The sequence below is a fragment of the Ochotona princeps genome, chromosome 1 (genome assembly GCF_030435755.1).
Source record: "Ochotona princeps isolate mOchPri1 chromosome 1, mOchPri1.hap1, whole genome shotgun sequence".
Lineage (NCBI taxonomy): Eukaryota > Metazoa > Chordata > Mammalia > Lagomorpha > Ochotonidae > Ochotona > Ochotona princeps.
In genome coordinates, this window is record NC_080832.1 from 93861864 (window position 1) to 93884077 (window position 22214).

General features: G+C 38.6%; 1 protein-coding gene across 13 annotated transcripts in view; it reads left to right on the forward strand.

Moving 5' to 3' along the window:
* The window catches only part of DST (dystonin), a 434986-nt gene that overhangs the window by 261442 nt on the left and 151330 nt on the right, over positions 1-22214 (forward strand). For all 13 annotated transcript variants that reach the window (XM_058661874.1, XM_058661883.1, XM_058661921.1 and 10 more), the window contains 21 exons: positions 394-487; positions 861-1015; positions 2661-3126; positions 3213-3341; positions 3459-3536; positions 3614-3775; positions 3865-3969; positions 6203-6298; positions 6908-7033; positions 7678-7830; positions 7986-8140; positions 8363-8489; positions 8971-9154; positions 9582-9739; positions 10165-10343; positions 10847-10985; positions 12086-12279; positions 13338-13500; positions 14278-14361; positions 15059-15166; positions 15642-15740. In XM_058661874.1, coding sequence (XP_058517857.1) covers positions 394-487; positions 861-1015; positions 2661-3126; positions 3213-3341; positions 3459-3536; positions 3614-3775; positions 3865-3969; positions 6203-6298; positions 6908-7033; positions 7678-7830; positions 7986-8140; positions 8363-8489; positions 8971-9154; positions 9582-9739; positions 10165-10343; positions 10847-10985; positions 12086-12279; positions 13338-13500; positions 14278-14361; positions 15059-15166; positions 15642-15740 — 3154 coding nt within the window. The remainder of the gene's footprint in view (positions 1-393; positions 488-860; positions 1016-2660; positions 3127-3212; positions 3342-3458; positions 3537-3613; positions 3776-3864; positions 3970-6202; positions 6299-6907; positions 7034-7677; positions 7831-7985; positions 8141-8362; positions 8490-8970; positions 9155-9581; positions 9740-10164; positions 10344-10846; positions 10986-12085; positions 12280-13337; positions 13501-14277; positions 14362-15058; positions 15167-15641; positions 15741-22214) is intronic.

The following is a 22214-nucleotide window of genomic DNA, read 5'->3' on the forward strand; positions in this document are numbered from 1 at the left end:
CTGTAACATTCAGCTGCCACTTTGACCGTTAGAACTAGCACTGTTTTCCAGACCTTCTCTATACTCTACTTCTAATGGTCAAAGAAAGACCATTTCAGGAATAAAAATGCACAGCAGTAGTTACAGTTACCGTAGCAGTGGCTCTGTGTTTAGTAACACCACCAGTACCCGAACCAGTCTCGATTCAAATGAGAATCTTCTGTCTGTTCAGTGTGGTCCGACCTTGATCAACTCCTGCATTAGCTTTGGCAATGAGTCCCTTGATGGACACAGGTACTGAATCATGGGAGTGGGCTTGTGCTTGACTTTTGGGTGGGCAGTATTTTTTTCAGGGATGGCAAACTCTGAGACCGCAAAGGGAAAGGCCGCATTTAATCTCATCTGCTCTTTCAGGCTGGAAATGTTGCAGCAGATTGCCAATCGAGTGCAGCGGGACAGTGTCATCTGTGAAGACAAACTCATCCTCGCTCGAAATGCTCTGCAGTCTGTAAGTTAGCCTAAGGAGCCACTAGGAGTTTGGTGGAAGAGTCGGTATGGGCTTGGAATAAAAAAAAAAAACGTCTTGCGTAACATTTGCTGCTGCTGTTTCTTTTCTTTTTCTTTCTTTCTTCTTTTTTTTTTTTTTTTTGCTTATATGTTCTCTACTGAAAGTTAAAGTTTAGTAAAGATGATGTTTGGTGTTTTCTATCTTATGGGAGAGTGAGCAAAGGGATATTATGTTTTTGAACCAAAAAGGAAAAGCAAAGAAAGTCCAGCTAGAATTCCATGCCAGCCTGTGGGATTTTGATACTGATGGCTGGTTTCAAAACTTGTTTCGCAGAATTAACAGTGAGTTAACAGTGAGTTGTGTTACTATCCAGGATTCTAAAAGACTGGAGTCAGGAGTGCAGTTTCAGAATGAAGCAGAAATTGCCGGGTACATACTTGAATGTGAGAACCTTCTGCACCAGCTTGTGATCGATGTACAGATTCTTATGGATGGGAAATATTACCAGGCAGATCACCTGGTACAGAGGTAAGAGTGCTAGTTACTCTCGATTCTGTATTACTATTTTATGAAAATATTATTGTATTTGTTATGTTATTTTCTGTGGTTTGTATCTTAGCCCTTTTTCCAATGCTAATGTGTTCACACGGATCCTGGTGGGTTTTCATGTGTCAGGTAGATGTTAGTCCTTCAAAGATCAATACTAGACAACACTTCATGATAGCCAATTCTACCCTTAAAATAATACTGCCTCTGTCACCAGTATATGTGTTTCAAATATATGTAATTAAAGTATTCACTTCTGACATTTTGATAAGGGACTACATAAGAAAAGTGTCATTTTCAGTTTTCTGTTTATCCAGTTATAAAAAAACAATGGGTTAAATATATGAAGAAAAATATGTGTGTGTTCAAACCCGTGTCTCTGAGAAGTGTTAGTGGTACAGAGGGAGCCTTCCAGGCTGCAGTCTCTTCCTGTCTCATCATGTATAAGGATGCTTTCACAGGTTCCTTGAACATGCACATGATTGTTTAGTTTCATCTTTCTTGGTGGGTGCTTCACTGATATTTGTATATGTATCATGTGCAACATATGAATACATTGTTAAACATTTTTAAAGTAAAATGTGTAAATTATGCTTTGTCCCAGTAAATTCACTTTTTAAAGAACCTACAGTAATTTTAACTGTGGATTGTATATTAATAAAAATAGAAAGAAGCTGTGTATTCATGCCAGAAGTATTTTTTTCAGAAGTATTTTATAATAAAAGTTTAAAACTGCCCTAACTCTCAAACAATAGAAGACTGAACATGCTATATAATGTAGTAGTCATGCTGATGATAAATGTTGTTTATAAAGATCAAGAATTCACAAAGTGCTTGTAGCATAGCGTTTGGTGACAAAAATCATAAAGTGAATTTTACTAATGTGATTACAATTTTTTTTGTTAGTCTTCATTTTGAAAGCTGTTTTAATTGATTATAGAATTGTTCCTCTTTATGGGGTACCAAGTAGTGATCTTTTTGTACATGTACATACTTATAAATAAAACACCACAACATCTTTCTAATTCTTTAATGGTGATATTGTCCGATTTTAATTTTTATATTAATTATATTTACTTTTTATGATAGTTGGTTAGGGTGATAAGGGTCAAGGGCTACACGAAGGTGGGTAAGATCACCATTTGCACATTCTCTTCTTTTTCCTTCCTGTATTTGAGGGAAGGTGGGGGGTCAAGCAGAGAAGCCACACCCAGCCTCCCAAAGGCCTCTGCACCCTGGAATGGAGAACAGCCACCTTGACAGCACCCCAGGGTCATATCGTAGTACCCACTGCTCAATTTTTTCCCGTTGTTCCAGCTCTTACTCTCCCTAGCCTCTGGTAACTGCTACTCTGAAGTTCCTTTGGGATCAAGTTTATAGATTCTATATGAGTAACATTGTGTGTTGCTTACTGGGTTCTATATGTTTGAGCAGTTTAGATTTATAAAGCAGTTGAGTGGGAGGTGCAGAAAGTTCACTGTGTGGTTTATATGTTCCTTTCCTGCTATTATGAATATTATAATAACCAGTATTGGTACGTTATTATGAGCCAGAGTCCCTAGTTTACATTAGGACTCCTCATTGTGACAATTACCCTTTACCTTGTCTCTGAATTTTTTCGTTTCAGGGTTGCTAAACTGCGTGATGAAATCATGGCCTTAAGGAATGAATGTTCCTCAGTGTATAGCAAGGGGCGCGCCCTGCTGACAACGGAACAGACGAAGCTCAGGATATCAGGAATCACTCAAAGCTTAAACGCAGGATTTGCACCGACCTTGAACCCCTGTCTGAGCTCAGGGCTGACCCAGAGCTTGACACCTTCCTTGACCTCCTCCAGCATGACTTCCGGCCTCGCTTCAGGAATGACGTCCCGCCTCACTCCATCAGTCACTCCTGTTTATACACCTGGTTTCCCATCAGGATTGGCCCCGAGTTTCAGTTCTGGAGTAGAGCCAACCTCATTGCAGACTCTGAAACTGATGCAGATCCGAAAACCTCTGGTGAAGTCGTCTTTGCTAGATGAGAATTTAACAGAAGAGGAAGTTAACATGAAATTTGTTCAGGATCTCCTCAGTTGGGTTGAGGAGATGCAAGTAAGGAAAGGTTTCCTTTCTTTGAATATTTTGGTCTTTATTGCTGTCTGTGTCTCTTCCTTAACCTACCATTTTGCTGTTTACAGATGCAGCTAGACCGCACGGAATGGGGCTCAGATTTGCCAAGTGTGGAAAGCCATTTAGAGAATCATAAAAATGTTCACCGAGCTATTGAAGAATTTGAGTCTAGTCTTAAAGAAGCTAAAATCAGTGAGGTATGTCCATTTAAAATTTGTATATGTTTCGTTTTAATTGGTATTGGTTTTTTCCTTTATGAAAGGGGACTTTCCTTAGGATTGCCAACTTTGATGTCTCTTTGTCCTTTATTACAGATTCAAATGACAGCGCCTCTTAAATTAACTTATGCCGAAAAGCTGCACAGACTAGAGAGTCAGTATGCAAAACTCTTGGTAAGTGTGTGTTTTTAAAGCTCTTGTTTTCCCTTGTCCGGCAAAGACATGATTATTAACAATTTTTCTTTTTAAAGAATACCTCTAGAAATCAGGAACGACACCTTGATACACTCCATAATTTTGTGACTCGTGCAACTAATGAACTTATTTGGCTGAATGAAAAAGAAGAGGAGGAAGTTGCTTATGACTGGAGTGAAAGAAATACCCAGATATCTCGGAAAAGAGACTACCACGTGGTCAGTCCCACCTTTGTACCTGCCTACTGAAGGTGTAGTTCAGGCTTAGATCTTTATCTGACATGCTTCCTAATCCTTTCTTAAAACAGGAATTAATGAGAGAACTTGATCAAAAGGAGGAAAATATTAAATCAGTTCAAGAAATAGCAGAGCAGCTGCTTCTAGAAAATCACCCAGCCCGGTTAACCATTGAGGTAGGTCAGACAGTGTAACAGTTGCTTGAATATTGATATGTGGCTATTACCCTTCAGATCGCTTCATTGTTTGTAAATTTAAAAATACAAACTACATAGCTTTTAATACAAGGCTGACTCAAAAATACTGTTGCTACCAAGTCATACTGATTCTTGTCTTTCATTCTCTGGCTCTAAGTGTATCATCCATCACTTAGGATAAAGGTACTTAGTCCGAGCCCTGTGGCAGAGATATATCACTGAGAACTTGAAGGGTATGTTCTTTGCAGACTTTAGCATTTTATTTCTTTCTTACTCTGTGGCATTGCATGGTGATGGCATTCTGATTTGCCTCATTGCCCTATTAAACCAGGGGAAATTGCTTCTGATTTATGGAGTTATTGTGAGAATGAAGAGAGGCAATCTATTTTCATGAGCTAGTCCAGTTCTTGATACATACTATGTTCTCAACAAGGATCAGCTGTGAAAGCTCATTTAATAATTTCATTTATGATCTGGTTTTGTGAGATGTATAGGCACAGCATTCTGGTGGTCTCACAGTATGGAGGAGACATTTCAAATACGGAAGTATTTGGATTGATGTAGGTGGAGTTGGATTGCCCCTCCAGTTTGGCAGTGGAGGTGATTTCAGACCCAACCCACACTGAAGAGATTGTTGACTGTGTGGATATGGAGGTGGCTGGTGTAAAGGGGCAGTGAGCATCCCACACGGGCAGATAGATGTGGAAATTGCCAGAGCACAAAAGGTAACATATCCAGGCTCATGGCTGAGGGAAGGAATTTGCTAACTGAAACTGACAGGATATAAGATTAGTGGAACCCTAAATCTTACAGGGAAGTTTCGGCAATGCTATATTTGACCTTTCATATAAAGTATGTTTTTGCATCTGTGTAACATGCCACACGCAATTGTTAAAGACATGGTAGAGTATGCATACCACTATGGAAAGAAAATTAGAATAAAGGTGATGATGATGGTGGAGGTGGGGTGTCTGGATACACTACTGTGTTATAAAGTAAATATAGAGTATTCTCAGTATAGATGAGACTTATAGCTAATATGGGTATAGGTTAAGAATTTTAATGGGAATGAGAAGTATGAATGGGGATTTATGATAAATTTCTTCAGGATTAAGTGAAACTCTACGTATTTTTGTGATTCCTTTGACCTCCTCAGTATTTTATATTGTTACGTGGGTTATACTCAGTTAATTATCAACACCACCTCATATTTTATATGGAAATAAGAACCTACCTAACAATGCTAAATGAAACTCCTTCTATGACTGGTTTGCCCACAGAAGCATAATTTTAGGGAGCTGATCATATGATCATGATGTGATACCAAGTTTCCAATGCTGCATGATGCAGTCCATGCAGTAAGCCTGTCTCCCAAAGGAGGAAAAAAACAAGCTGTAAAGTTGTTCTTAAAACAGCTAGAGAGCCCTCTCCTGGAAGTCATAGAATTACACCATAAATATAAAAGGGCGTTGGATGCTGCTCTAAGGAAGTAGGTGTCCTTTCTGTAATTTTTTTGCTCTCATTAAGGATATACTGTGATAAATAAAAGTACAAGTAGCAGTAATTTTTTAAATAAAATTTTAGTATTCTGCAATTGTTTTAATTTGAAAATTACACTGAAATGTGAATGTGCATGTATTCTCTTGTTCATCCTCCCCAAGCTTATCCTTCACAAAAACAAGGAAAACAACAACAACAGCAAAAAAAATACCAACCCCATAGAACCATATATTTCCATGTTAATAGGTATCTTTTGTGCTTCAGTAATACAAAAAATTCCAAAAAAGGAAAGCGAAGCGTTCTGAAGGAAGCTTGCCGAGGATTCATCACAGCAGGTGTAAGGGTTGGTAGCAAGAGTTAGGGATTGGCTTTCAGAAGAAAAATATTTTCTTGTGTATTCTTAGCACAGATTTCAGTGTTACACATTTTTCACATGGAAATAATTAGGATTAACATTGCCCTTGTATTTTAAGAAGAAATTTCAAGAGGTTTAAAATCTGAAAGAAACCAAGCAGACTGATTCCATATTTATATAATGTACCCTGTGGACTGGCTCTGTGTCCATGGGCCCTCCTCGAGGACAGCGTTCCTCTGTGAGTACAGTTTCATTGGCCGTTTGGGTCGCACGTCGTCTGCAGAGCACCGGTGCAGTGCTTGCGTGCGTCGGTTCCCTGCAGCCGGTGAGATGACACTGCCGTGTGTTCTCTTCCAGGCCTACAAAGCAGCGATGCAGACACAGTGGAGCTGGATCCTGCAGCTTTGCCAGTGTGTAGAGCAGCACATCAAGGAGAACACCACTTACTTCGAGGTGTGTGCACAGAGGCACAGATTCAGTCGATGAGGTGTGACCTGGGCTGACTGGCACACGTCCTGCACGAAACTCATGTGCAGTATGTACACACATGTGTGCAGCGTGCAGAGCAGAGAAGCAGAAATGGTCTCTGTGGAGGGTTCTCTGTGCATGTTATAGGGCAGAATAAAGCTTTCTACTGAGGAAGATATCCTCTGAAAAATTCCTTAGGATATAGAACTGTTTTTTTTTTTTTTTCATTAAGGAAGTGTTTCCAGTACAGAAAATCAAGTCAAACAATTTGTTGTTTTACTCCTCAGAGATTTTACAATGTTCTTGGAATTTCATCCCACTTAAAAATTATTTGATCTCTAGGAAAAGGCAGGTCTTTCATCAAAACAATGTAGAACTAACATAAAATATCCACATAAAATTGAAACAGTTAGTGTTTAGTCATGCTGATTCGTGTCTAAGGGTTGTTGATTGGTTCAAGGAAGGATGGTTTTATTAAGGTGTCCTGTGTTTTCACCCCATTTCTGGGATGTGCACCCAGGGCTCTGGTACCTGAACTGACAGTTCTGCTTTACTACGTTTTCACATCCTGACCTGGTTTTCATCTTTGTTTAGTTCTTCAGTGATGCCAAGGAAGCCACTGATTACTTAAGGAACCTGAAAGATGCCATTCAGCGCAAGTATAGCTGTGATCGCTCCAGCAGCATCCACAAGCTGGAAGACCTTGTTCAGGAATCAATGGTACTAACACAAAAACCCTCGCATTCTGTCTGAGATGGAGAATGGCAGCAGTTAGGGTTCCATTATATTTTTACAAATGTAGAATGTTTTGCTTTATTGGATTGTTTCATATTTCCATTAAGGACTTTAATTATATAATTTGATTGAACACTAAAATTCAATTAAAGACTTAGCGCTTGTTTCTAGTATTTTTTGTTTGTTTAGAAGTATGAGGGGCTGTTTTTACGTGATAGCATGGATGTTTTAAAATGCTTGGTGTTTTGAAATGCATTAGTAGTAGGGGTGTGTGTGTGTGTGTGTGTATGTGTGTATCTGTCCATTCCATAAATATTTGTTCAACATTTCTTGAATTTTTGACACTGTTTTCAGGTTCTAGAAATATAGCAGTGAACAAAACATACCAGAGTATGTTGCATGATAGAGAGGGATGTAGATAATGAAAATGTTAAGTGTAGTGTGTTAGGTAGTACATACACTAAGTGAAAGAAAGAGCCGGCCAAACCAAGCTAAGGAAGGGAGGAGGGAGGGATTGAAAGCTTACGTTAGGTGGTCAAGGGAGCCGCTTCTGGTGGAGTTTCATTGATGTGAAGCCCTGATGGGGAGTACAAGTCCACTTTTTAAGAGTCGTCATGCTTATTACTTAGGAAGAGAAAGAAGAACTTGTGCAGTACAAAAGCACCATAGCAAGTCTGATGGGGAGAGCAAAAACAATAATTCAGCTGAAGCCAAGGAATCCTGACTGTCCACTCAAAACTTCCATTCCAATCAAAGCTATCTGTGACTACCGACAAATAGAGGTACTTTTTACTCATGTTTGAGAAACCAAATTGTATTGCCTGTTAACGGTGATGCTTTTCTATCTCGTAAAACAAAAGCTGATATTCCCAAATTGAATAGGAAAAAGGTGAGTGAACAGTGACCTCATTGAGTTCTCTTCTTTGTTTAAAATCAGATCACCATTTACAAAGATGACGAATGTGTTTTGGCAAACAACTCTCATCGTGCTAAATGGAAGGTCATTAGCCCGACTGGGAATGAGGCCATGGTGCCATCTGTGTGCTTCACCATTCCTCCACCAAATAAAGAAGCAGTTGACTTTGCAAACAGGTTTGTAAGCATTAGTTAAAAGCGTGCATGCACACACACACACACACACACATTGGGGACTGTCTTTCAGCTAAAACAACAATGAATACTTTGTCAAGGCTCTACAGGATCAATAAGCTCTAGAAGTAGTAACCATGGGCTTTTTTACAAAGAAAAGAAAAAATGTAGCATGTCTTCAGAGCTAATAAAAAGCCTTGATCTGTTTTCTTTCATACATTTCAGAATTGAGCAGCAGTATCAAAATGTCTTGACTCTCTGGCATGAGTCCCACATAAACATGAAGAGCGTAGTGTCCTGGCATTATCTCATCAATGAAATTGATAGAGTTCGAGCTAGCAATGTGGCTTCAGTGAGTATAAATCAACCCAGTGGGAGGTATCTTAATATAAATGGGATGAAGTTGATGTTTCCTTTAGAAGAATATGGAGCCCAGCATCTCCATTCTAAAATTCATTTATGAATTTTTGTTAAATGCCTGCCAAATATAAAAAGAATCTGGGAAATCCCAGAGCATTTGTTAAGAACTGGGGAAATGTAGGGATAAAGAGTTAATCCAGTGCTTACCAGGGAAAGAGTAGCAGGATACAGTGTATGGACATGTAGAGGTGGGCATAGTTTGATTTAATTTATTAAATTTTATCAAGTTGTCTTTCCCTTTCAAATCTAAAATTGTTAATGCAAACATTCAATTTCAACTGCTGATTCAACTTGTGACTATTAATATAAAATGGCATGTGCTATGAGACCAACTTGATATCTGTTGCATTCAAATTTTAGCTCTTGGGATCATAATCTTTTAATTATTTATGTGGAACTTTGGTCTTTTTCAGATAAAGACAATGTTACCTGGTGAACATCAGCAAGTTCTGAGTAATCTACAGTCTCGCTTTGAAGATTTTCTGGAAGATAGCCAGGAATCCCAAATATTTTCAGGCTCAGATATAACACAAATAGAGAAGGAGGTTCATGTATGTAAGCAGTACTATCAGGAACTTCTTAAAGCTGCAGAAAGAGGTACGACATGCGCCTTTAGTATCTTCTGCTAGCTGTTTAGTCCAAGTCATTTGCTGGTCTCAGTAGGAATCTCACACTCGCTTGTGTTATGAAATAGGTAGAACTGTTAGCAGAACCTCAGTGGGAAGATGCAGGCAATGATTCATTTGTTTCTAAATAATAAGCTGACAAAATGGCACCAGCCAAATTGTAGGGAACACAATGAATTGTTTTATATCTACTTTTGAACATTGTCACTGTTGTTCGAGGTAATGCTGAGAATGATGGTTTGTCCTTCAGTTTCACAAGAGATTGTTTTTTCCATGTACAAATCTTGGATTGTTCCTAGTGATTAAGGCGACAGATTATGTCTAGTTAACATTTGTTAAATGTAAATTTTATTTTGAAGTGTGTGATTTTACTTAGAGCACCGTATTTATTTCCACAGAAGAGCAAGAGGAATCAGTTTATAATCTGTACATCTCTGAAGTTCGAAACATTAGACTTCGCTTGGAAAATTGTGAAGATCGGTTGATTAGACAGATCCGAACTCCCCTGGAGAGAGATGATTTGCATGAAAGTGTGTTCAGAATCACAGAACAGGAGGTGAGGCTGATCAGTGTGCTCAGGGAAAAATTGACTCCGAGAGCATTACTGTCTTGCTGACTGAAGGTATCAACTCCTGAGACTTGTATGTTCACCTCTCGGTGCTCATTGCACTGTGTGGCCTGAGTATTTGCTGCAGACAGCTAGCCACACTGTGACTTCCGTCTCTCCCACCCAGAGTCACCATACACTTGCCACCTCTAAAAGCACTAAGTTGCATGTTTGTGCACGAAGAATCAGTCTTTTAGAATAGTATCTCGTAAAGCTTGAATATCATGGCTTAGTTTCTTTGATAAAGAAGAACAAAATAATATAAAGTTTAGACCCGGGGCATAATAAACTTCCATGGCTAAGTGTGTAAAGGCTGTTTTAAGAAAATGTCCCATCTGGGTGACTGCCTGATACCTGTGTTCTGTGATTGATAGAAACTAAAGAAAGAGCTAGAGCGGCTTAAAGATGACTTGGGAACGCTCAGCAGCAAATGTGATGAGTTTTTCAGCCAAGCAGCAGCATCTCCATCGGTGCCCACCCTGCGTTCTGAGCTTAGCGTGGTCGTTCAGAACATGAACCAAGTCTATTCTATGTCTTCCACTTACATCGAAAAGTACGTAGCCACAAACCTGACATAAACTTGTCTGGTATCATTTTTGTGTGTTCATTTAAAAGATTGCTTTGATGAGTGGAGATACTTCATTTTATTTTACCTTAAGGTGTACACTGAGTATTTCTGTGGATTTTGTGACACTTCTTCAGGTTGAAACAGGAGACACCACAGGGATTTAGTGTATAATCCATCCACATTTGGCAGGCAGTTTCAGTGAATGACCTGTTGTGACCTACTGGATTTCCCTGTCTCACCTGAGCTAGCCAAGGCTGGAAAGAGAGCATGGCAGCTCACACTCTACTGCCATCTACCATTTGTGGGGCCTGACGTGGGTTGGGGTACCTGCTGCCTCTTTAGAATCAGCTTAATATCGACCTTGAGTGACTGGGTCAGCATTGTAGGATGGGGAGCATGCTGTGTCTTGTGTCATACCGATGCTTTCAGGCCTGTGTTATGGAAAAATAAGCATTAACAAGATGAATGTTGTCTAACCCCCTTCTAAGGTTAAAAACCGTGAATTTGGTGTTAAAAAACACTCAAGCTGCTGAAGCCCTTGTGAAACTCTATGAAACTAAGCTGTGTGAAGAAGAAGCAGTTATAGCTGACAAGAATAATATTGAAAACCTAATAAGTACTCTAAAGGTATGAGTTTCACTTTAGGCTGTTGTTCAAGGTCATGCTCTGCAGGTATTTCTCCAGCACTTAGCTTAGATCTTCAGACATCAAACATTAACTCTCTAACACTGACCTTGCTCATCCTGTTTCATAGTCTGCAACTTTGCAGCTTCCTCTGAGTAGTTGGAGAGTTCTTGTTATTTGAGGTTTGAATCGCTAACACAGTGGCAGCAAAAGAAATGAAGCTAAAAAAAATATGTGTAATAGACTCTGTCTGGAAAAGGCAGTCAATTTAAGTTATAAAGTGGTAAAAAGAAAAGTTCATCTAAGAAAGGAGAAAGGCTGGTAGTTGAACTCAGATGTACCTGTATTTGTTAGTATAAAGCACCCAGTAAAACTACTGCAAATCAATCACAAAATGTTGTAACAGTGATTTAAAAAAGATACTCATTTTATTTTTATTGGAAAGGCAGATATACAGAGAGAAGAAGAGACAGAGAGAAAGATCTTCTGTCCGTTGATTCACTCCCCAAGCGGCCACAGTGGCCAGAGCTGAGCTGATCTGAAGCCAGGAGCCCATAGCCTCTTCTTGGCCTCAAACACGGGTGCAGGGTTTCAAGGCTTTGGGCTGTCCTCAGCTGCTTTCCCAGGCCACAAGCAGGGAGCTGGATGGGAAGTGAGGCGGCCGGGATTAGAACCAGCACCCATATAGGGTTATTGCACGTGCAAGGCGAGGACTTTAGCCACTAGGATACTGTCTTGGGCCCAACAGTGATTTTTGTCTCATGATTTATCAGGAGATTGTAGGCTTTGAAAAATCAACACTAAAGAAAGACTTACTTAAAGAGATGACAAAGTTACCAATGGACCATAATTAATAGATGTATTTCATTAGGCTAAATTTTGTTAAATTGTTCTTTTTTAAAAAAAGATCAAAGTACAGTCAATATTGGTAATATCATAAAGTTAAACCTAAAAATATTTTGTATATGAAAGATGCTTTCTGAGCCTGATTGTGTTGTCCTTAATTAAGATATAAACTTTATAATTAAGTATCAGTATTTTTACTCAGGGAATGCTGACATTTTTCTTGGTTGTTTTTACCTTTACAAACTGATGTATTGTAGCAATGGAGATCTGAAGTGGATGAGAAGAGAGGGGTATTCCATGCCCTAGAGGATGAGTTACAGAAAGCAAAGGCCATCAGTGATGAGATGTTTAAAACATACAAGGAACGTGACCTGGACTTTGACTGGCACAAGGAAAAAGCTGACCAGTTGGTTGAAAGATGGCAGAATGTTCATGTGCAGATTGACAACAGGTTAGTTCTGTTCAGCTGGGTTTTGAACACCTGTCTGCCTTTTGTAGGTGGAATTTAAACTTAATAGCCCCTTTAAAGAGCTTTACCTAATTACATTTCTTTTCTGTATGGTGACTTTCACAAGTTATTAGACTTTAAAATAAGCGTTTTCAACTGTGTTATTAAAATTACCATTGTATTCTTGCACTTGTATAGATAATCTACTTGAAATTTCATGGAAGGAAAATCAGTAATAGTTTTCAAATTATTACCAACTAGTGATACTCAAATTGCCATGACTTGATAAGAGCATAGTCATGAATTTTATAGGACTTCATGTTGTAATGTATTCTAGAATAAGAAGAGTAAAGGGATTGAAAAGAACTTGATGTCCATATTAACTGAAGGTAGGAGAAGGTAGGAGAAGGTCGAAATCATTTGACCAGTGACTAAACCAGAAATATCAGTGGGAAAGGGGTAATTTTGGAACACAGCCTTTAAAAAATGGATTCATTTTCATGTTTATACTTTAAATTTCTTCTTAAGGTTCATTTGTTTGAAATGCTGTTTCAATTTCATTTCTTTAGGAGATTTGATAAATAGCTTTAATTGGTGAATTTAAGATCATAGGAACAGGTTTTTAATCACAGCTCCTGGGAACTATTCCCTGAGATCATTTGAACCATTCATCGAACTACTCCCCTCTCATTATTTCAAAAGAAAGCAGCTCTTTGATGTAAGCTTTGGCTGTTCAGGACATTTTGATTGCTAATCTTTAGGGCTGTGCTTATGATATTCAGACTTTTTAGCTTTAGTGTCTTGGGCATGCCCCTAGAGTAACTGGTGATGGTAAGTGATGCAGCTCCAGGAGCGCAGGTTCTGTGCTTGGCATGAAGCCTCTGTTGGCAGTGCCCTTGGAGGTATGTTCAGGGTGCTTCAACATCCGAGCACCTCGGCTCTTTGCACAGACCCCTGTGCTATGCATTGGAGTGCACGCACCTCATGTCTCTCTTCTCTGCCCCTTCCACCTTTCTGGTGGACACAGCCAGAAACTCACTTTTCTGTTACTTGCCTCCTAGGTTACGGGACTTAGAGGGCGTTGGAAAATCACTGAAGTACTACAAAGATACCTATCACCCCTTAGATGACTGGATCCAGCAGGTTGAAACAACTCAGAGAAAAATCCAAGAAAATCAGCCTGACAGTAGTAAAATCCTGGCTACACAGTTGAATCAACAAAAGGTATATGAAAAACATTTTTTTATTCTATGGTCAGTTACGGAGCTTATCTTCCTTTTCTGTATTAAAAAGAAAAAATTAGGAGAAGTGTGTAGAATAAAATCTTAAAATCCTGCAGCCCACAGGGTAGGGGGGACTTTGTGGGGGAATCCCAGCCTATATGAAATTGTACCACATAATTCAAAATTCAAAATAAAACATATATTTAAAAAAAAAACACCAAAAAAATCCTGCAGCCCAAACCTATATAATCATTTATCTTCACTTTTTGGAAGTCATTTTATGAAAGTATGCATAATAATAAAATAGCTTAGTGAAATAATTTCAAATTCCTAATCATGATTTAATCATAGGTAGGTAAGTCTTTGATACCTTATTGGCCATAATGGTTTTGTGGGTTACTAATTAGGCAAAAGCGAATAGTAGTAAAAATATGAAATGTTCACGTGTGATGAAAACTGGAATATTTTGAGATTTTTTGGTTGATTTTTTGGTGAACCAGCAATTCCTAACTCTGTTTTCACTGGGAAGTTGTGGTTTCCATGGACATCAGTCTACCTTTGGACAATTCTGCTTGGCAAGGGCTGTGAGGATGGATCACTTACATGGCTTAGTATGGAGGCTTGTAATTTACCCAAAATGCAAGTTGCATAATAAATGCTGAGCGGTTAGGAACTGTATTACTAAGTGATGAGGACATTTCTTGAATTTTGAGCTCTTAAGCTGTAGAGCAGCATAGAATTCCTTGTCCTGTTCCTTCTGAATTATGTATATTTACAGATGCTGGTATCTGAAATAGAAATGAAACAGAGCAAAATGGATGAGTGTCAGAAGTATGCAGAGCAGTACTCAGCTACAGTGAAGGTAAGAACAGGTTTAAATGCCTTTAGTCAAGCTGAATAGTCAAGTTTGTAATTGTACAATGTACTTTTAAAACTATACAAACTATTTCATGGTTTTAAAAAATGAACTCCTCACTCGAACTTCTGGGTAATTTTGCAGTAATTCTTAGTGAAGTTTGAGTCACATGACAGACCCCCCCAATTCATTCATTTTCTCTCTCATCACATGTGTATGAGAGGAGATGCTTAACATAGCCCTGCCCTGCCCTGCCCTGCCAGAATGAATTCAAAGCTCTGTCATCAGCTTATCATTTACTCTTACTCTTGTTTTTCTTCAGACGTTGTCCATCAGAGAATTCCTAGCTACCTAACTTAGAGGATGTTTCTGATGCTTTGCATGTTATCATTGGTCACTTGTATGTAGCCTTCCAGATCCACAGTTGCCTAGCTTAGCTGAAGGAGAGGCAGGCTCAGGAGAGCTAGAACACGTTAGTAAGCATTTTTAGGAACTCACAGAGAGACCTGGAGCTTTCCTGACCTCGTTGCATATCTCTGATTTTGTCATCTCCTTGGAAGCATCTCCAGGATATGGGTAGATTCTGAAAAAGGTACTTTAGCAGTTAGCTCAAAGTAACAAAGTTCCAGTTTTCCCTGACAGATAGCTAAAAAGTGAAGATATGTTGCTTCACTTCAGTTAATTTTATCCTACTCTTTTACAGGACTATGAATTACAAACAATGACCTACCGGGCTATGGTTGATTCACAACAAAAATCTCCAGTGAAACGCCGAAGAATGCAGAGCTCAGCAGATTGCATTATTCAGGAGGTAATGAGAATTTCAGAGAGAGCGAGAGAGAGAAAGAGAAAGAGAGAGGAAGTGGTATAAAAGAGAAATAGCATTTAAAACAACACTGCTATCTATTTTTACTGTGGTGGAATGCACATAATATAAGATTTCCTCTGCACATGCCTTTTAGATTATCACACTAACGTGCAGCCATCATCACCAGTTACTTATAGAATTGTTTTATCCTTGCTAACAGGAAGTTTGTAACAGTACATGTTCTTAGGAATCTTAAAAATCCAATTGAAACTCTACTCAAGATCTATTATTAGCTACAAAAATAAATGCATTTATTTCATGATTAAGTTGTCATTTAATGTAATTTGCACAACAGAAATAAGCTCATTGCCACCAAATTACCATTTATCTTTAAGGAGTGTGGACTTTGCTGTCCTGAAGTTGATTTGACTTATTAAGGACAAATGGAGATGGTGTTTTATTTTTTTCTGACTTGCAGTTTATGGATCTGAGGACCCGGTACACTGCTCTGGTCACCCTCATGACACAATATATTAAATTTGCTGGTGATTCATTGAAGAGGCTGGAGGAGGAGGAGGTAACAATTAACAACAGCTAAATAAAAATAAAGTAGATTTTACCAGGAACTACAGTATGGTTTGGGAAAAAATATTTCGTGATACAGTTATATTGATAATAGCTGTTGATGAAATAATTGTTTGATTAGAAGAAAACAATGAACAGTGAAAATGAGTGAAAGCCTGTTGCTTTTGTTTGTTTTAAAGATTTAAATAGAATAGAATTTAAAAATGTTCACGTCAGGTTTCTCATGTTAAGGTGAGGATTTATTTTTTTTTAAGGACAGATTTATTTCTTTGAAAGAGTTGGAAAGGAAGGGAGGGAGAGAGAGACATAAAAGGTTTTTACTTAATCTTGATGGAATTGTACCAGTCTTTATTTTCTTGAGACAGAAAGAACAGACAAAATAGTAGACTAAATACTAAAAATTGCAAGATATGAGTTGTTAGCCATCTTAAATTATTCCTGTTGCAATTCTGATGGTGATTATACTTAGTGTAATTCTGTTGAAGTAATGAGAGAACCTGACACTAGTAAATGTCTGTGCTACGTTACTTTCTTGATATATGAACATTTGAGTGCTTTGTGATAGACTGCTCTAGTTTGTTCTTAACACTTTGCTCTAACTGAGTCACTAACATGGCTGGATTGCAAGGCTTTGTAACTAACTTCCTTTGGGCTTAGAAAGGCGAGCTGGAATATCTGTGGCTGTCTTAATAACCAGCTTGCATCTCCTTTTTTGAAAAGAATATCCATCACTTTTTTTACAGTGTTTTGGAATATTATTCAATTTTAAACAGTACACAAACCATTTCAGTTACATATGCAGTACTCAAATATGAAATAATTATGGTATGCTCAAATTTTATTTATATACATAATATCTGTAATTACACATTATATAATATATATTATTTATATAGGTAATATACATAGTATACATACACTGACATGTGCCTGTATGTCCAATACTTTGCTCAGTTTATATTGTAATAAAGAACACTAGACATGGTTAGAAATGAAAAATACACCAAAGGATTTAAATTATGTACAGATAATTGTTGTCATCCTTTGAAATGTCAAAACTTTATGGTGAATTGCAATGAAAATCAAAACACCGTAGTTAGGAAAGTGTATGCAAAGGCTACAATTTACAATTTACTTGCAGATCACTAATGGAATCACCTATAACAGAGATGTACCGCTGTTTTTAGATGCAGGAGTAGTGTTCCTGAAATTGAAGTTCAAAGACCCAATAAGAAACCTTGTTCTGAGAGCAGAATTTTCCATGAAGAAACAAGAATTAAAGGTTTAAGCTAATTTTAGACATAATACCAACTTTAAAATTGAAAAAGTGTCTTTAGTGAATAATAGATGTAATGAAGAAGTTTTCAAATCTATCTTGATAGCTAAATATATTAAATGTTGATCATTAAAGGGCATTCGAATATTTAGAGAAAACTTAATAAAATATTTTTATAAAATGAGTATTAACTCTTCAAGAAAGCAAAATAATCAGTTGGACTAAATTAGTTCTACTGATTTTTCTCGAATGTACTAAAATATTTAGGTATCTAAAGAATATGAGAAGCACTAAAATGACTCTGAATAACAAGTTTTTTGAGACTGTTTATTTATTTAAACTTCAGAACATTATCAAAGGGAAGAAGGGCTCAAAACTTCCAGCAACATATAGGTTTTAAAGGCGACTTGGGAAGGAACTGAGAAGCACAGCCTCAGAAATAATCTTTCTGAAAAACATAAAAGCCTTATTTTTAAATGGGTAACATGCTTCGGGGTCACTAAGAATTAACCCTGATTCCAAAATAAGGATGGTAAAGCATTGAGTATAGCAGACTGGGATGAAATTTGCTTCTATGTGAATTTATATTTAAAGCCATGTTTAGGTTAGCTAATAAAGCAGCCAAAATCCCTGCCAGCATTATTAGGGGATTAGTGGAAGCAAAATAGGGTGCATGTTCTGAAAAATGAGTTATTGTTAAAATTCACCATAGTTTCTCACTGAAGTCAAGTCTATTTAAATGATTTTTCTACTCCTGCTTAAATGAGTTATAATTATGGTAACTTGAGTTGGTGATATGAAACTAACATTATGATGTTAATAATAAGAAATTAATAGAATGATAAACTAACCCTGTTTATGTCGTTCTATAGTAAGTGTGAGGTGTTAACCTCCCAGTTGAGATGGACTGTATCATAGATAATATACATTTTTTCTAATATTTGATTTATAAATCAAAGCTAAATCCATATTACATTTTCTAAAACATCTGAATTGAAGAAATATCTTTATGGAGTGTCTAAAGGTGCTTGTCAAGTTGATTTATATGAGGCATCTTATTAACAGCAACAGCAACATTTGTGAGTATTTGAAATGCCTTTTCTAAAACCTTTAGGAACTAAAGCTGCCTTTGCATTAGCAATTCCTGTTGTCATAATTTAACAAGTATAAAAAAAAAGAATTTTGGCTTCAAGTTTTAATATTTTCCTCCCCTCCCAATGTTAAATACTTTCTGATTTGGCTCTGTTCCATAGATTGATTTTTAATTTCTCTTGGGCTATGTATTGAAAATGAAATTCTTTAGTGTCATTTGTGTTTGCATTTTTCTTGGCTTGTAGGAGCAAGTTGTGTGCAAGGCCCGAAAGAGCAGTACTGTGAGAGCTTTAATTCCCATTTTTGTTACCTGTTGTAAGTCTGCAACGTTTTTTAGCCTCACCTTCTTAAGTTCCTCACCTGTAAAAGATTGAGATCATGGTTAGTGTTTTTCTAGTGTATCTTCTTGCCACAAAATCCGGAGGTAGCGTATTTCTAAAATAGAATCATTGCCGAGACACAAAGCAAGATTTTCCATCAAGAGGGAAATCCATCAAGAGGGTATTTTGTCTTCTACTACTGACTTTCTGATGCTTGCTCTCTGAAGAAGGTGGTGCTCTTGGTGGTGGTGGTGCTGGGTCTGCGTTTGGGTTCACTTGTTTCTGTAAGTACCTTCACAGACATTGCTTTACATTTAGTAAGATAAGCCTGAATAGAGCAGGTCTGACACTTTCAAAACCTCTCTTGTAGATTAAAAAGTGTAAGGAGGCCTCTGAACACGGGGCATATTCAGATCTGCTTCAGCGTCAGAAGGCAACAATGATTGAGAATAGCAAACTCACAGGAAAGATAAGTGATCTGGAAAGAATGGTAGCTGAATTACAGAAAGAGAAATCCCGAGCCGAGGAAGAACTCCCCAAGGTCAAGGAGGCCGCAGAGCATGAATTGAGAAAGCAACAGAGAAACACGGAAGACATTGCCCTGCAAAAGATAAGGGCAGAAAGTGAAGCCAAGCAGTACCGCAGGGAGCTGGAGACCATTGTGAGGGAGAAGGAGGCCGCCGAGAGGGAGCTGGAGCGGGTGCGGCAGCTCACGAGGGAGGCAGAGGCCAGAAGGGCCGCCGTGGAGGAAAACCTCCTGCATTTTCGGAATCAGCTAGAGGAAAACACCTTCACGAGAAGAACATTGGAAGATCATCTAAAGAGAAAAGACTCAAGCCTCATTGACTTGGAGCAACAAAAAAAGAAATTGGTGGAAGAACTAAGAAGAAAGAAAGACAGTGAAGAAGAACTCTTGAAGCTGGTCAAGCAAATGGAAAGGGACCTTGCGTTTCAGAAACAGGTGGCGGAGCAACAGCTGAAAGAGAAGCAGAAAATTGAATTGGAAGCAAGAAGAAAAATCACTGAAATTCAGTATGCCTGTAGAGAAAGCGCATTGCCAGCGTGTGCGATCACACAGGAGCATGACAAGCAGAAAGCAGCAGAGCTCAGGCAGCAGGTGGATGAACTCACAGCGGCCAACAGGAAGGCGGAGAAAGAGATGCGAGAACTCAAGCATGAACTCGGTGCCCTTCAGATGGAAAAAACCTCCTCCGAGGAAAAGGCCCGTCTGCTCAAAGATAAGCTGGATGAAACGAACAGCACCCTGAAGTGCCTTAAGTTAGAGTTGGAAAGGAAGGACCAGCTGGAAGAAGGATATTCTCAGCGGCTCCGTGAACTCAGCAAGCAGCTGACCCAGACCACGGATAAGGCCGAGGAAGTCATGCAAGAAGCTAATGATCTCAAGAAAATAAAACACAATTATCAATTAGAATTAGAATCTCTTCATCATGAGAAGGGGAAATTGCAAAGAGAAGTAGACAGAATCACCAGGGCACACGCCATCACTGAGAAGAATATTCAAGATTTAAATTCACAGGTTCACTGTTTTCAGGGTGAAAAGGAATTCTCTACTGAAAGAGGACGAATCTTCCAGAGAAAATCTGATCATCTACAAGAACAGTTTGAGAAGAGTCATGAGCAGTTGCTTCAAAATATTAAAGCCGAAAAGGAAAATAATGATAAAATCCAAAAGCTGAATGAAGAACTGGAGAAAAGTAATGAGTGTGCAGAAATGTTGAAACAAAAAGTAGAGGAGCTTACTAGGCAGAACAATGAAACCAAATTAATGATGCAGAGAATTCAAGCAGAGTCAGAGAATATAGTTTTAGAAAAACAAGCTATCCAGCAAAGATGCGAAGCACTGAAAATCCAGGCAGATGGCTTCAAAGATCAGTTACGCAGCACAAACGAACACTTGCATAAACAGACAAAAACAGAACAAGATTTCCACAGGAAAATTAAATGCCTGGAAGATGATCTGGCTAAAAGTCAAAACTTGGTAAGTGAGTTTAAGCAGAAGTGTGACCAGCAGAATATTATCATCCAGAACACCGAGAAAGAGGTGAGAAATCTGAGCGCTGAGCTGAATGCTTCCAAGGAGGAGAAGCGACGGGGAGAGCAGCACGCTCAGCTGCAGCGAGCTCAGGTGCAAGAGCTAAACAACAGGTTGAAGAAGGTCCAGGATGAACTGCACTTAAAGACAATCGAGGAGCAGATGACCCACAGAAAGATGGTTCTGTTTCAGGAAGAGTCTGATAAATTCAAGCGTTCAGCGGAGGAGTTTCGAAAGAAGATGGAAAAATTAATGGAGGCCAAGGTCATCACTGAAAATGATCTTTCCGGCATTAAGCTTGACTTTGTGTCCCTCCAGCAAGAAAACTGCAGGGCTCAAGAGAATGCTAAGCTTTGTGAAACAAACATTAAAGAGCTGGAAAGGCAGCTCCAGCGATACCGCGAGCACATGCAACAAGGGCAGCACATGGAAGCAGATCATTACCAGAAATGTCGACAACTTGAGGATGAACTGATGGCCCAGAAATGGGAAGTTGAAAACCTGAAGCAGAAAATGGACCAGCAGATAAAGGAGCATGAACATCAGTTAGTTTTGCTGCAGGGTGAGATCCAGAAGAAGAACGCTGTCAAGGACAGTACCCTTAAGCCCGATTTTGAGATGACAGTGAAGGAGTGTCAGCACTCCGGGGAGCTCTCTTCCAGGAACGCTGGGCACCTGCAGCCTCCAGGCAGGTCTGTGCTGAGGTGGGCTCCGGAACCAAAGACACTGGAAGAAAAATGGCAACAACGGGTTGTTGAGCAGATCCCCAAAGAAGTCCGATTCCAGGCACCAGGGTCTCTACTTGAGAAAGAGAAAAGCCAACAGTGTTACTCTGAATATTTTTCTCAAACTAGCACTGAATTCCAGATAACTTTTGATGAGGCAAACCCTATGACAAGGCTGTCAGAAATAGAGAAGATGAGAGATCACGCCCTGCACAATGCCAGAGCGCCTGTGAGATACCAAGATGATGCACGTGAAATGGAGCTGGTGACGCTTCTGACACCCTTAGAGGTATACTTTGTGCTCTCACGCCTTGCTGGCTACCTCATGTCAAGTTTTTGCTTTTCCTTCTCTTCTCTCATAGACTAAATTTTGAAATATGCTAGACTCTATTTCCAACCGGAAAACATTATTGCATTTTCCCTAGGAATTTACCTGGGTGTTTATTGAAAATTATATATTTAAATGCTTCAAATTAGACACACAGGTGTAATGTATGTTGCATCAATAGGGATATATTTTGAAAAATGTGTCAAAAAAAAGCACTAGAGGAGCCACGTAGTTAAGTCTCTAACATATTCTGTGACCAGATTTCATCTCAGCCTTTTTCATCTGAAGAAACGTTATTCCTGAACCTTCCTTTATTTGAGAAGTTTCTTCTCTGCTCATTTCATCTTTGTAATTCAAGGAATTGTGTCTGGATTGGGAATGAATAAAGTGGAGTAATGTTCTTTAGGTGACCTTTAATATCTTATAAATTCCTGTTGCAGATAGCTAAGAACAAGCAGTATGACATGCACACAGAAGTCACAACATTTAAACAAGACAAGAATCTAGTTCCAAGCACTGAAGAACGGATGCTTGAAGCATGCAGAACATCTGGTGGATCCAAGAGAGATTTCCTTAAAAAAGACTCAGAACCAGAGACATTCCAGAACTCCAATGAAGATCATGCATGTACAGTTAGAGATGATGAGTTTAAATTCCAAGGGCTCAGACACA